The 15805-nt window shown below is 40.9% G+C and overlaps 1 protein-coding gene across 6 annotated transcripts in view; it reads left to right on the top strand.

The window, feature by feature from the left end:
* VPS39 (VPS39 subunit of HOPS complex) overlaps positions 1 to 15805 on the top strand; it is a 32510-nt gene extending 16705 nt beyond the window's left edge. For 5 of the 6 annotated variants that reach the window (XM_037900424.2, XM_037900423.2, XM_043548094.1 and 2 more), the window contains 14 exons: positions 440 to 582; positions 1437 to 1580; positions 2259 to 2400; positions 2781 to 2867; positions 4898 to 4971; positions 5696 to 5794; positions 6101 to 6218; positions 7375 to 7503; positions 8119 to 8221; positions 9925 to 9970; positions 10580 to 10729; positions 11770 to 11904; positions 12203 to 12294; positions 13564 to 15805. In XM_037900424.2, the coding sequence (XP_037756352.1) occupies positions 440 to 582; positions 1437 to 1580; positions 2259 to 2400; positions 2781 to 2867; positions 4898 to 4971; positions 5696 to 5794; positions 6101 to 6218; positions 7375 to 7503; positions 8119 to 8221; positions 9925 to 9970; positions 10580 to 10729; positions 11770 to 11904; positions 12203 to 12294; positions 13564 to 13639 (1538 nt within the window). In that variant the 3' untranslated portion in view covers positions 13640 to 15805. Of the gene's footprint in view, positions 1 to 439; positions 583 to 1436; positions 1581 to 2258; positions 2401 to 2780; positions 2868 to 4897; positions 4972 to 5695; positions 5795 to 6100; positions 6219 to 7374; positions 7504 to 8118; positions 8222 to 9924; positions 9971 to 10579; positions 10730 to 11769; positions 11905 to 12202; positions 12295 to 13563 lie in introns of those variants that run through there. The other variant, XM_043548095.1, reaches the window with a different exon arrangement.

Here is a 15805-nt window from a genome sequence, read left to right on the forward strand (position 1 = left end):
CATGTAATCTGTTCCGAAGCTCATTGGATTTATTACAATGGTGTTGTGTTCTTAGAAGCCTTTTGCAACCAGCAGTATTAATTCACAGTCCTACCATTGAACCTCATTATTAGTGCTGGGACTCTGCACTAAGCTCTAGCAACAGAATGAATATTGTGGGTCGGGGAAGGCATGAACTTAAGAATTCTGCTCCAGCTTTGTCTCCCCCTTGCCTCACTTAACTTCTGCTTCCATTTCCTCATGTGTAAAATGGGGATACTTGATTAGCGATTTAATAGTGTAGAGACAATTATTTGTAAAGAACCAGGAAGATGAAACTACTAAGTGCTGGGGGCTTGTCTATGATCAACTGCACTAATTACCAGAAAGCTATATAATACTGGTATTTTGAAAAACAAGATGCTATGAAACTTACAAATACTGGTTGTTTTTTGCTTAGATCCCACTCATGTGATGGGTCTGTATCCTGACTTGCTGCCCACTGATTACAGGAAACAGTTGCAGTATCCTAATCCTCTGCCGGTGCTCTCTGGGGCTGAGCTGGAGAAAGCACACTTAGCACTCATAGACTATCTAACTCAGGTAAATGCTGTTAATATGTACCTCTAGGGAATTTGGCTTCTGATGCCCAGCCCTGACCTGGTGACTTCAGTAAGGGGACACTGCATAGCAGGGAGATGTCAGAAGAATACAGTGCTGGATTTGGAGCATACCCCAAATGTATCTGGTTAGCTATGCTTTCCCTCTCACTGGTTCCCATGGTCTACTATACTGTTCTCTCCCTTGATAGCTAAAAAGCCTAATTACATAGTGATAGGGCCAAGATAAAGATAAAAGACCAGAACTTCAGCTAGTGTGGAATCAATGGAGCTGTATCAGCTGAGAATTTGGCTGGCTTCTATAAGGTACTTACAATGCTGACAAACTTTGATAGTTTACTTTCCTAGACTTAAATAATTAAAAGTAGTAACTAAATATTACTTTTTCTATTTATAGATTTATTCTCACTAGTTTGTGACACGTTGGCCTATTAAGGATAGATGGTGAAAGACACCACCAAAAGGAGTTGGACATTTGTGCTTTTTTCTTAAACAAATGTCAAATCTTAAATTTTCATAAAACTTGGTTAATGTAGATTAATAGTAGGCTTGTCAAATTGGGGGTGTAAAATTAGTATACATTGGGGACTACTCCTATCATGGTGTGGTATCATGGAAGGTGATATTAGTTGAGGCCCTAGAGCTAAATGCACCCAGAGTTATGGATGAGTACATCTTGTATCTAAATTGAGACATTTGCGGAGGGACAGTTGATGGGTGTGTGTAATGGATTATAATTAAGAGGGTTTAGGTTGGCCTATGTTTTCCTTTGGAACGGTATTTGTGGGATGATGGAATAAAATACATACTTTTAAAATCTCATTCTGTTGTCTGCAGAAAAGAAGTCAGCTGGTAAAGAAGTTAAATGACTCCGACCACCAGTCCAGCACCTCACCCCTCATGGAAGGAACACCCACCATCAAATCCAAAAAGAAGTTGCTCCAAATCATTGACACCACCTTGCTCAAGTGTTACCTACATGTGAGTTCCCTGCCTAACCCAGCGAGCTTATAAAGGTCTATAAAAAGTAAACTCCACTGGGAGTTTGGGGTGTGGAAAATTGGAAGACAGGATAAGGAATAGTTTCATTTGAGGTTGTTCAAGTGAACATCTGTCCTTCATGGACTAAAGTGCTTTGTGGAACTTAATTTCATCTCATCTTATTTCTTCATTAGCAACAGACAACTTCACTGAACTTGGCAAGCATATCTGTTTACTTCCTTGGATTTGCAAGGTTGCTTTTCCTCAAAGAGAAATGTTCTGTTTTGAAGTATAGAGAAATACCTACATATTTGTAAGCATGCTTCTCTCTCATTGCTATGCTTAACTAGATGGAGAGAGTTGTCGGAGACCATTACTCCTGAAGTTAATGTTTCTCAACAGCTGGCCTCCACCATAGTGAGTAAAGAAGTGCTGGTATATGGGCCATTGGCTATCTGCTTGCTCACTGAACACCAAAGTTAAACTGCATGTAAAATTGACAAGAGTAGAGGATTCCCTTTCAAATGTTAAAATCCCACTTCTTGTGCCATAATGGATATTTTCTCTTTTCTGGATCTCCTCCCCTTCCTGTGTTCTTGATTATAGTGTTGGACACTATGAGCCTGAGTGCACAGTTCATGAATCTGAAACCTCTGAATGCCCTTCCCTTGCTTACAGACAAATGTAGCTCTGGTAGCACCATTGCTACGACTGGAGAATAATCACTGCCACATAGAAGAGAGTGAGCATGTACTGAAGAAGGCGCACAAGTACAGTGAGCTGATAATACTGTATGAGAAGAAAGGGCTGCATGAAAAAGGTAAGTGAGGAAGGAAGAGGGGTGAATGGAGTGCACACCTCTGCTATACATCTTAACCCATCCCTTGCTGACAAGAGTCTGTTCATTCTTAAACTAACAGTATTTCAGAATGGCCTCCCATTGTAGCAGTCTCTTGATTAAATAATTATTTGACTTAAGTATTTATCCCTGTTGTTTGCCTGGGGTATGTCCTTGCCAAGAGCTTCTTGTGTAGCAAAAAGTTGACATGTAAAAATAATTTTTCCTGTTCTGCTGCAATGGGAGGAGCATGCTTTGTCGTCCTGCTCTCCCAGGAGCATGAGTTCTCAGTGAATGCAGGAAGCTGCTTTCTAAATTTAAGTATAATCCCCATGGAATTGATCTCTTTCTTCTACTAAAAGCTCTGCAGGTGCTAGTGGATCAATCAAAGAAAGCCAACTCTCCTTTGAAGGGCCATGAAAGGACCGTGCAATATCTACAGCATTTGGGTGAGTGCAGATCGGGGTAAGTGGGAATCTCCCTTTTAAAGGGACGCCTCTGACCCTCATTACCTAGACTTGGCATGCCACTTAACTCTTTTTTTTTGTGAATTTTCATAAATTGCAGAGATGCCAACCATCCATATTTTCTGTAATCCTCCCAATTTGTACATGTTACAAAATTACTAATTCTGTCTTAAATCTATCTATTTTGTAAGCACACACATTTTTATATGTATAACATATAAAGTGTGTGTGTGTGTCAGTCACCCACCACCACTTGGTTCAGACGAACACCGCAAGTAGTGCCATGGCTGCAAGGGGCTTTCTGCTCCAGTGCCACTGTGGTGCAGTGAGGGCCTCATAGAAAGCAAACAGTGGTGATTTTGAATGGGTTAGGGTGCTGTTATGGCAATGTGCTCTAGGTACCTAGAATGCACCAGGGGATTTCACATAGGGCAGTTAGAGTGCAACATGCAACATGAGGCTTGGGCAATGAATCAGCTCCCCAAATCCCCTGACAATGGCTTGTTTTCTGGCTGACCCTTACTGCACAGTTGTGGGAGAGAAGCCAGAGGGGCAGAAGAGGGCAGAGGAAGAGAGGGTACATGACAGGAGGATCATCCTGGGAAGGAGGTCCAGGTCTGGGCTGGCCAAGGTAATGAAGGGCCAATATTAGGTGGTGTAAGAGGGCAGCTTTCTTAGGGCCAATATTCCCCTTCTGCCTGTTCTGATGGAAGGAGACAACCGGTGGGGGCAGCTCTTGACCATAGATGGAGGTTGGGGGAGAGGTTCCTGTTTCTAAGGGGCTGGGGAGAGAGAAAAAGAGGTCATGATAATGCAAAAGAAGGAACCCCATATAAACGTGCATGCCCCAGGGGGTGAGAGGGGTGTGTGTGACACCTCAGGAAAATTCTGGTTGCCCCCCGGTGGAGGGGATATTGCCATGCGAGGAAGTGGGCATGATTGGTGTGTGGGTTTGTTTGTTTGTTTGCTCTGCTGCAGTGACTTGCCTCAAAGTTCACCAGCCACCACTGTTAACCAAAATGATTGGTGTGGGTGATTAAAAATGAGTGAGGATATCCCCAAAATCATGGTCTGACCTGGTCATGGCTATTGATGTTTATTGTTACTAAATGTCACTTCATCTTGAAACACTTATTACTCTGATATGCACAGAAGTGCTTATAATATCGATTAGACGTTTTTAAGCGCTACTCCAGACTCCCGTCTTCATTTGGCTTCCCAACTTTGGCAGTTGGCACAGGTCCAAGCAACTTCCCTATTTCTCCCTAACTTTTTTCATAAACATTCCTAAGACTCCGAGCAAGGTTGGCATCTCTGAAATTATAAGGTCAGAAGCGTTATGACCATCTAGTCTGATATAGCACAGGCCTTAGGACTCCCATAAAATAATTCCTGTTTAAAGTAGAGAATATTTTTTTTTTAGAAAAATACCCAATCTTGATTTAAAAATTTCCAGTGATGAAGAATCCACCACAACCCATGGCAAGTTGTTCCAATAGTTAATTACTCTGGTTTTTTTAAGAGCATCTTATTGATCTAAATTTTTTTGTTTCAGTCTCCAGCCATTGGATCTTGTTTTTCTTGTGATTGTTTAAGTCTAATGGTACCATATAGAATCATAGAATATCAGAGTTAGAAGGGACCTCAGGAGGTCATCTAGTCCAACCCCCTGCTCAAAGCAGGACCAATCCCCAATTTTTGCCCCAGATCCCAAAATGGCCCCCTCAAGGATTGAACTCACAACCCTGGGTTTAGCAGGCCAATGCTCAAACCACTGAGCTATTTCCCCCCAAGTATTTGGCTGACTTGATTTGCAAGTGGGAGCTAGCTGAATGGCAAACTGGGGCCTTAGTACAGAATTTGCTCTCTCTAATTCAAGCTTTATTTTTTTTCTTAAATCAAACTTCTAGCACCTCAGGTTGTGAAAATACTTCACTATGCAAATCACTGCATGTGCAGGAACCAGTAATTCAGATTGTGGTGAGTGTTTATTACTTTGGTTCTTGTTCCAGGCACAGAAAACTTGCACTTGGTGTTCCTCTATTCCACATGGGTGCTCAGAGACTTTCCTGATGATGGATTGAAGGTAAGAGTTGCTACATTAGATGTATCTTTCATCTGGCTATTGATGCCATTAGTATAGCAGCAGTTGTTTGTCCTTGTCCTCAGAAGCCTTGTCCTCAGAGATCGGAGTCCAGTTATTACTATTGAACTCCAGTGCAATGTTTAGTTTTTCACTTACATTCAGTGCAGAAATTAAAGAACCTTACCTGTCTGGTAATGGAAGGAGGTAGAGCATGCCTATGTGTTTCCTAAAATAGCCTTCTACTTGAAGATGAGCATGTGGGAATAATTTCACGACAACTAAAGCTTCTCATCCATGCAGTTCCCCCTGTACGCGGGGCTTTTGCTGTAACCAGCAATAAGGGCCCTGTGTAATGTTACTATTGATGATGTATTTTGTGGTTGCACACAATTTCATATGGTATATTTAAATACCAGCTATAACTTGCTCTCTTCGTTTTTCATTCCTTCTCTGCTGCAGCTTCTGGTGGTAGAACACAAGTTTAAGTGCACTTTTTAGTAGGCAATGTATGTGATACATAGGGTAGCAATGGAGAACATTGCTGCTCATTCCAGATACAAGGCAGCGCCAAGTGGGTGAATCTGCTGCTTTCATTCGTCAGACAGCTTCCACATTTGATTTGAGGGCTTGTGTGTTGCAATACCTCTGACTCCTATGCTTCAGAAAAACAAGACTACACTCTACATGTAAAAATCAGTCCCTGAATAGAAATTTTGTTTGGCAGATATTTACAGAAGACCTTCCTGAAGTAGAATCCCTGCCTCGAGACAAAGTACTCAACTTCTTGATAGAAAGCTTTAAAAGCCTGGCTATCCCTTACCTGGTAAGAACTTACATTGAAAACAGTGCTGCTAATTTAACATATGTATTTATTAAGCCTCTGCTCTTGAGTGTTAGAATCTGAAATTTTGTAAAGAATACTAAGTTCAGCATGAGGTGAAATAAACAAAATATACAGTTATTAGGAGGTGGAAGCGAGTGGGACTCGGGAGCCATTTTTGGCATTCCTAAGTGGTGGTCAGTGGAGAAAAGTGTGGAACTGTTGCTAGACTGCACGGACTCACTTTCTGAAGGAAGAGGAAGCTTTTTTTCTTTTTGATGAGCTCTTGAACTGTGTGTTTATTCACAGGAACACATCATCCATGTTTGGGAGGAGACAGGCTCAGAATTCCACAATTGTCTGATCCAGCTGTACTGTGAGAAGGTGCAAGGATTAATGAAGGAATATCTCTGCTCCTTCCCTGCAGGTACTTCTAACCATGATCTGCCTTGCCTTGCAACAGGCAGTGATACAGGAAGGGGAGATTGCAGAGCGCACTGGCTAGATGTTGTCTTAGAAGTCTCTTGGAAATGTAGGGGTGAAATGGACCTCAACCCGTCCTCTGGTCCATCCTCTTTGCTGAGGCAGGATCATGTATACCTAGATCATCCCGTTAGACAGGTGTTTGTCTAACCTGTTTTTAAAAACCTGCAAAGACAGGGATTCCACAGCCTCTTTTTTTGAAACCCTGTTTCAGTGCTTAACTATTCTTACAGCTAAAAGCATTCCTAATTAAGCCCGTTACTACTTGTCCTGCCTTCAGTGGACATGGGGAACAGTTATCATCATCCTCTTTTTCTAACAGACCTTAACATACCTGATGACTGTTTTCAGGCTCTCTGTCTGCTTTTCTCAAGACTCAACACGCCCAGGTTTTTAACCTTTCCTCACAGGTCAGGTTTTCTAAGCCTTTTATCATTTTTGTTGCTCTCCTCTGGACTCTCTCTCATTTATCCACATCGTTCTTAAAGTGTGGGACCAATTCTACAATTTATCCAGGTCCTTTTGAATTCCAGTCCTGTCCTCCAAAATGCTTGCAACCCCTTCCATGTTGGCGTTATCCACAGATTTTATAAGTAAATTGTCCACTCCATTATTCATGTCATCAATTATTTAAATTGTAGGTTCTCTTTGCTAGTGCACTTACTAGAGAAAAGAGCACAGCATGCTTCTAATGTAGGATGAAGGGAGTACAATAGTGGTGGACTTATATAGAGCTTATAGTTTCATGCGTTAAAGGAAATTCTAGGGTAGCAACAAGAAACTTTTTTTGTCATGGTTATGTGGAGTTGAGACTAGGCTTTCCTGAATTCTGTGGTTTGGGAAAGAGAGGTTTTCAATTTCATTACTAGTCTTATCTGCTTCATTATCAAGTGGCCTAAAAAAGGAGACGATCGTTTTCAACTCCTTAAGAGTTATTCATGCATCTTTTATTGCACATGGTCCCCAGTGCATGGGGTATTGTAAACAACATTTGACTTCTTGCAAAATAGTTCGGTGAAAATGTTCTGTCTCCCTGTTCCCTTTGTTACTGTGGGAGAACCCACATGATACTAACTCTGACAGCTTTCTCCCCCTCACAGATAAAATTCCAGTGCCTGCTGGAGAGGAGGAAGGGGAGCTGGGGGAGTATCGGAGAAAGCTGCTCTGTTTTCTTGAGATTTCTAGCTGCTATGAACCTAGTAGGCTCATCAGTGATTTCCCCTTTGATGGTGAGTGCTAGTCATGCTCTAGCTTCCTTCAGCTTGAGACCTATTTAGTTTCATGTTGCACAGCAACATCTTTCTGTGCTCTCCTTCCTGTTTATAAAATTATAGTAACTAGAAATGGAAAAGAACTATTAGGTCAGTTGTTGACAATCATTGTTGTATACACCAGTGCTGGCTGTTTGGGCTTTGTGACTCGTAGAGTGGAATTCCCCTCTGGGTCTGTGGTGGGATAAGATGAGTTGCTGACTGACTTCTTTTAAATTTATACTGTAACCTGTAGATGAACTTCGGTTGCTGCAGACCAACAATGGCCCTTGAAGCATCCTACGCGCATCGCAAAGCATCCCAAGCATGTTCAGTAAAAAAGGTGGTGGGGACACTGGCAAAAATAGTTCAGGATCCAGTAAAGTGATAGTGTTTGATGTGGTTAGACACCACCGATGGGTCATCGAGTTAGTCGTGTCTGACCTTCTGTTCATGCCACAATTTATACTTTTCTCCTGCTTTTCACTCCTGTTCCCATCTCTTCCAGTTCCTTGGTCTGTTGTTGTAGTGGAGCTTGAATTTTCTCTTTTCTGTGGCAGGCACTGATTATTACTTTATGATGATCCCCTCTAGGTCTCCTAGAAGAACGTGCCCTGCTGTTGGGTCGTATGGGGAAGCATGAACAAGCCCTCATTATTTATGTCCACATTCTGAAGGATACCAAAATGGCTGAAATGTAAGCCTTTTCTCCCTCCATATCCATTTTTTTTCAAGGTTGTTTTTTAAAATAGCTTCTCTCCAACCATTGATGCTTCATGTCTCTGTGGGTGGGGTGGGGTTGTTAAATGTTGTATGTGCACTTAGAACATGATAAGTATTGTAGACTTTTTGATCTCTCATACCTGCCACGCTTGTTGGTTGGGATTCTCCCTGTGTGCATGATGCATGAATAACTCTTCTGATCACAGCTAGCATCTCCACATTTCTTGGGGCTTGGCCTTCCCATGCTGTTGCATTTGTCAGTGCCTCAAGCCAAGTACCTGTTTCTTTACTTGGGCTCCAATTAGTCTTAAATAGCAGAGCAGTCACTGACTGGCTTTTTTAGTTTTTCACCCTGTAATATAAGCACTTCTTGTTGTCTCTTAGCTTGTGCCCTATTATTACATATTAATCTTCTACTGCAATATCCTTCCTTAATTAGAAGGAACTGTGTTAGCAAGGAGTTTCTTTTCCATTAGAAGTTGTTGGTAGTTAAACAGCATGTTTGTTATGATGGAGCCTAAGAAACAAATGAGAGTGAGGCCCCATTGTGCTAGCACTTCACAAAGAGAACAGCGAACAGTCCTTGCTCTGATCTTACAATCTAAATAGACAAGACAGAGGCTAGGGGAAAGCATACAACACAAGCAGAGGAAGCACTGCTATAATAGTGCCCTTTTTTTGGCAGCAGGCAGGAGAGGGGTTAGTCGGGAGGAGCGGATAAGTTGCATAAAAAGGGAAGGCGATGAGGGGAACATGGCAGGGGACGAGAGGGTAAGAAGTGAAACTGAGACTGGGAAGTGGGAGGCAATCAGCACATGGCAGAGAAATTTCAGTCAAAACTGTGGAAAGGTCTCTGAATAACTGAAGGTCTCTGCCTTGGCTGCTTTTTCAGTTGCTCCTGTGGGCTGGAGTTCCTTGCAGTTCCTCTGCAGTTTTTCCCTGTGGTCTCCTGGTGACGGGGAGGTCCCCATTTGAGTCCAGATGGTGCTATGGAAGGGGTGGCCCAGCTAGGGCCACATTTTACCCTCTCCCTCACCCCGTGCAGTAGTCCCTGCTTTGTCTGCTTCTGCAGCTGCTCCTACTAGGTGGAGTCTATGGCTGATTCCTCTCTGTATTTTTTAACAAATTCAAAGCATTTGGGTGAAAATACAACTAACCAGCACCTAGATATTGGCAGGTGTGCTTCCAACGGTTTCTTTGTAGCTAGACATGGGGGCTGTTAACTTTGTGCATACCTCTTCAGGTAACGCCTATTGGGAGGCATTCACCCTGCTGTGTGCTGATCAGGCACCTCTTTCTTATATTTTAAATTCTGTTACCATTCATTGGCCTGTTACCCCAGGATTTATCCATTTATTTCTTTGGCTGCATTGATAGTCAACCTAAGATAAGTTTCTCAGATTTTTTTGTTTGTTTTTGTTTACACCCCAGAACTCAATGATATTTCAAATTTAAATATCTTGGATTGAGACAGGTATTTTTAAAAAAATTTAAAATCTCCCCTTTTCACCAGTATCACATAGATGAGAATGAAAAGTGCCCCTTGTAAATGCTCTGCTCTACTTTTAGTACATGTTCTGTATTGCTGAGGCTGTCCAAACTTAATACTTATTGCTTGTGTGGATTTATTGATCTACAAGACAATCTCACATTTCATTCATTTCACGTCTGTTGTAGGTACTGCCATAAACACTATGACAGAAGCAAAGATGGCAACAAAGATGTGAGTAGCTTTATGTCCATATTCTTGTTGCTCATGTGAGTGATACATGAATTAAACTATTGTCTCCATATTTAGCAAATTTAAAGGAGACCTGTGGTTGCTCAGAACTTCTCAGGGGGCAGGGTCCTTTGTATCATCTTCTATTGAGGAACTTGTCGTACATTTTTCACAACTTCTCTCCTGTTTGGAATGTTGCTGGGTTGTAGGAAATGACTGAACTTTTTCGTTGGCCAACAGCTCTGTTTTACAAGTAGGAATAGAATCCAGCTGTGTCCCTCTGGGCTGTGTTGATGCTGCTAACCAGAATAAAAAGTAGTAAAACTTGCTACTTAAGACAACAGATGAGTCTGAATACATGCAGCAGAGCTGTAGAGAAAGGAGGTGCAAATTTTAATATCTAAAATTTGTTCTGTGCTGAAGGCTTGAAAATTAATAAATGCACAAACTTGTTCAGGAGACAAGCTGCTTAAGGCTAATAGATTTTAAGTCTATATCAAAATTCCTACTTGTCAGTGCCATGGTGTTTTGCAGAGTTAGCCCTGTAGCGGTTAGAGTTCAGTGGTGTCTGTTTTTGTTATGCTTGTCTTTATTGTGTTTTGTGTGAAACAGGTGTATCTGTCTCTACTCCGGATGTATCTATCCCCACCTAGTGTACATTGCCTGGGGCCAATCAAGATGGAGCTGTTGGAGCCTCAAGCCAATCTCCAGGCTGCCCTGCAGGTTTTAGAATTGCATCACAGCAAATTAGATACTACTAAGGTAAGGATTCCTTACCTTATGGATATGGATAGTTGCTATATCTTGAATTACAGTGAAAAACACTGGAGTTAAGGGTAGGCTCTGGGAGCAGATCCTAAAAGTATCTGGACAGAAATGAACGAGGAGTACTTGTGGCAGCTTAGAGACTAACAAATTTATTTAAGCATAAGCTTTCATGGGCTAAAACCCACTTCATCGGATGCATGCAGTGGAAAATACAGAAGGAAGATAGATAGATATACACATACATACACAGAGAGAGGGAGAACATGAAAAAATGAGTATTGCCATACCCACTATAACGAGAGTGATCAGTTAAGGTGAGCTATTATCAGCAGGAGAAAAAAAACCTTTTGTAGTGATAATGAGGATGGCCCATTTCCAACCATTCACAAGAAGGTGTGAGTAACAGTAACATTATAACATTCAAAAACCAGTCAGAGAACACTTCAGTCTCCCTGGTCACTCGATTACAGACTTCAAAGTGGCAATTCTTCAACAAAAGAACTTCAAAAACAGACTCCAATGAGAAACAGCCGAATTGGAATTAATTTGCAAACTGGACACCATTAAATTAGGCTTGAATAAAGACTGAGTGGAAGGGTCATTACACAAAGTAAAACTATTTCCCCATGCTTATTTTTTCCCCCTACTGTTGCTCACACCTTCTTGTCAGCTGTTGGAAATGGGCCATCTTGATTATCACTACAAAAGGTTTTTTTTCTCCTGCTGATAATAGCTCACCTTAACTGATAACTCTCCTTATAGTGGGTATGGCAACACCCATTTTTTCATGGTGTGTGTAATACCTTCCTTCTGTATTTTCCACTGCGTGCATCCGATGAAGTAGGCTTTAGCCCACGAATAAATAAATTTGTTAGTCTCTAAGGTGCCACAAGTACTCCGCGTTCTTTTTGCTGACACAGACTAACATGGCTACCGCTCTGAAACTGGACAAAAATGAATGTCTCAATCCCATTGCTTTTTGTTTTCCTTCCATACCCCTTTGTCTTTCTTACAACTTGTCCTGTCGCTTCTAGGCTATAAACCTGCTCCCAGCAAATACTCAAATTAGTGAGATTCGAATCTTCCTAGAAAAAGTCCTTGAAGAAAATGCCCAGAAGAAGCGATTCAACCAAGTACTAAAAAATCTTCTTCATGCAGAATTCCTGAGGGTTTGTATCCACCTCTTTTATCCTCCTTTATCAGAGTGGATTTTCAAAAGTTCTGTTAAATGGAAAGACTGTAAAAATTTGAGCTCTTCATTACCAGTACAGGAAACTTGTCCTCTAGATGGTGTTGTAGCATAGCCAAGATTACTAAATGCACACTAATCAGCAAATCATAACTCTTGCATTTCAGGATAGTGGGAAACTAAAGGTAATTAAAAATACTATCCTTCTGTTTATTCAGACTAGAAAGGTGGCTGAGGTGTAGCATTGCACTGCTTACCATGTTTCCATTCTCCTACAGGTTCAGGAGGAGAGGATTTTGCATCAGCAGGTGAAGTGTATCATCACAGAGGAAAAAGTGTGCACTGTGTGTAAAAAGAAGATAGGAAATAGGTGAGTAATACAGAGCATTCTTCCTAAAGAGGCTTGTGGTACAAAAACAAATTAGTCTGGCTTATTCTTGCAGAGAAGTAAGGATATGTAAATCCAGGAGCAGACAACTGAGGGAGAACTTTCAGAAGTGTACAATGAATTGGAAACTGTAATCTTAGCAGAGTGGTTAACCTCTTGATGCCTATAACAAAAAAAAAAAAAAAAAATGAACTGCAAAAATAACTTCTCTTGGATTTTCAAGCCTCCAGCACAGACACAATAAAGCAATTTCAAGTTTCATGGGGCTTTTCTTCCAAGACTGATGGAGCAAGTAATTGATATGCTGATATCACCTAAGATGTTGACTGCAGAGCTCGAACTCTGTACAGAGTGGATGATGATCACTATAAAAAGTAGTTTTGCATCCTGGAATCTGAAAACTCTTTGTAAACACAGTACAGTTTGGTCCATGTCGAGTGGCCCTCGTTAGGATTGCACATGGCTTCTTTATATACATTTTTATAGGTGGTCTCTCAGTTTTGAAAGTATAATGTATATAATATAAAGGCTTTGTAAATCTGAAACCTTAAGTGTGGTTATGGCTACTTTGTGCTCCCAAATCAACCTGCACCTTATGTGCCAATCACATTAATGCATCTGAGCAGCAGCAATGGTTTGGTGTCAAAACTTCCAATAATTATTCTCCTCTCACCATTTTCATCCCTGGAGTTTTCAGGAAGAAATCAGTCTGATGTGGAGCAGAGATTTTGACGTTCCCTTCCCTCACCCCTTTCAGTGCGTCAGCTCCAAACTAAATCTTATATCACCTAACAACTTTTAGCTGCTGTTATTGGTGGTGGGATTAATTCCCTCTTAAGACATGACTGATATTCAGAATCTAGTGGGGAGTAGAGCTCTCTCTGCTTGCTGCTTTAATGAATACAGTCAGCTGTCTCTTAGAGCACTGAATTATTGGTGTGCATTGATCCAGTTTTCCCTGTTAAGTATGATCTTGAAGTACTGGCTGAAGGTAGGGTTAGTGTATACTGTGTACTTCATTTTTGAATCACGATGCTGCAAAGTCCAGATGAGTTCTTTGCTTGGGACATCTCCAATAAAACTGATGCTATAATTGAAACGTAGTCAGGAATTCTCTTAGTTAAGAAAGTAGCAGTCTTATCTAGTCACTTTTCTGACTGTAACAAAAATCAAGCTTGTATAGTGAACAGGGAAAACTGGGTATTGATTATACTGACATTTGATCTTGTGTGCTATTCTGTTTCTTCACAGTGCATTTGCCCGATACCCTAATGCAGTAGTTGTGCACTACTTCTGCTCCAAAGAAGTCAGTACGGCAGATACCTGAAGCATGTTGCCATATATTAGACGGACTGCACTAGCGACAACACTCGCATGAAATACAGAAGTGAAGACTTGTTTAGGAAAAGTTGATGATCTGAAGTTTTGAGGCATGTTGCTAGGAACATGTTATAAATAGCTTGTACCCAGCATGTCTCTGGACTGACTCGACTTGCAACTTGGCAGTACTGACTTATTTGAAAATTGACATTTTTAACTGTTAAATTGCTGGCAACTATATATACCTCTTAACACACCAAGATGAGGAAGAATGGAAATTGACCAGCAATGAGCTAGTATTGTGCTCCAAACCTTGCAGGCTAGTTTCTGAACACTTCTGTGGTGTTTACCAATGAGGGCATGTTTTAAAGTAAATATTTTCTATTAAGGTGTAAACTTCTTGATCTGGCCTTGTTTGTGGCTCACTCTAATATTCCTCAAAAGGTAAAACCCTTGAAAAGTCACTGCAACTGTATTAACATTGTATTGAAATCTACTTTTATCCACCAAGTTGTGTGTATGAGGGGGTGGGGGAGGGAGAGCGAGCAAGAGGATGAGGCTCTTGTGCTTAATACTTGAACAATTGTGTCTGACTTCACCTTTGTCCCAATGTTGGGAATAACTAGATGTTGAACAAAGGAACTTATCTTTGATGCCTAGAGTGCTTATCAACTCATCTTCTGATATACAGGAGTTCCACAGGAGTTAGTCATACACAGTAGGCTTCAGTGGTAAGCATTTATTTTTCCCTTTTTGACTTTAGTTTGGTAGAGGTATGTAAATATGAATTAGCTCACATACTGTTTGCACTGTGTACAGTCACTTCCAACATGAGTGGATGCTTTTGAGAAGCAGCAATGACTACCTGAAGAAGGGAAGTTCTCACTTGCACTTGTACCAAAAAGAGCACCCCCTAAAAGTAACATTTTTGACAGGGACTGAAATGTATCTCTTGCTTGAGCTTCTAGAGAACATTTGAGATCCCTATGCATGTAAATAGCTCTTCAGTCTATAGTTCTCTCTCCAGCATTAAAGTAAAATATAGACTGCATTTCGATGTCTCTGAGGGCTTTAGATCAACTCCCTTCTGCGCAGGTTGGCGGTTTTTGTTTTTTTTTTAATTTTTACTTTGGCGTGAGGATTCTAAATACACAAAACTGGATGCAGTATACTTCTTCATAGTCTGTAATACTTTTCTTTTTCTATGAACTTTAATCTGTAGCAAAGTTGATATAAGGGTACTTGCGTGTTCACTTACTGTACAAAGAATCTGAGCAGCAATGAACAAAGTCAGCAGTAATACATGGTTCAGCATAATTGAATGTGGGTAATAACATCCCAGTTTAGCCATACTTCTAAAATTAAGTATTAAATGATATGGAGCATGGCACACAATTATCATACACATTTTCCTTTAAAATCTATTCTACTCCCCAAACAAGGAGTTGAGAAAACAAATTTTAAAAACAAAAACCCATCTGCCCACAATGTCATTGAATTCCACTGTTTACATGTTTATTTAAGTCCCTTTTTTAAAAACACTTTTAGCAACAGGTCTTCTGTAGGATATAACTGATCCTACCTCACCTTCAAACTCTGCAAATACCATACTGTGGTCATATAGCCTACTCCTTCTGCCATCTGTTTTTTGTTTCAAGGCCATGGTTGCCACTAACCTTAGATGTCTTGGGTAATACTGCTGGTGGTGCCTTTCTGTAGAGGTTAGGGGCGTTGGACTTACTTTTTTAACCTTCTCTTTGAACAAGAGAACCTAATACATGCTTGTGTTCAATTTGCACATATTCTATAGTGTGTTTATATACTAGTTCAGGTACAAGAGGAAGATGTTTGGGAGCTGACAGTGAAAGAAGGGTATCTCTCAAGGCCCTACAGTTTTTGCATACAGAAGACAAGACCTTTCTGATATTGGTAAGGAGGATGGGTAAATCGGACTATCTGCTGCCTGTAAATCTGCACTCCCACTGTTGGGGTCTGTAGTTTACTCTTCTCTCACGGTGACGCTTATGTGCCTCTGTTCAGCTTTTTTGCATACATTTGCAGAGGTGTGGTTTGCGCTGCAGTTCTGCTGTCCTCGTACTGTGGTTTGGATTTACTAACCGTATGGAAGTTTTGTTTAAAGCAATATATTGTAATAATAAATATTGTAAACCAG

The sequence above is a fragment of the Chelonia mydas genome, chromosome 6 (assembly GCF_015237465.2).
Source record: "Chelonia mydas isolate rCheMyd1 chromosome 6, rCheMyd1.pri.v2, whole genome shotgun sequence".
Classification (NCBI taxonomy): domain Eukaryota; kingdom Metazoa; phylum Chordata; order Testudines; family Cheloniidae; genus Chelonia; species Chelonia mydas.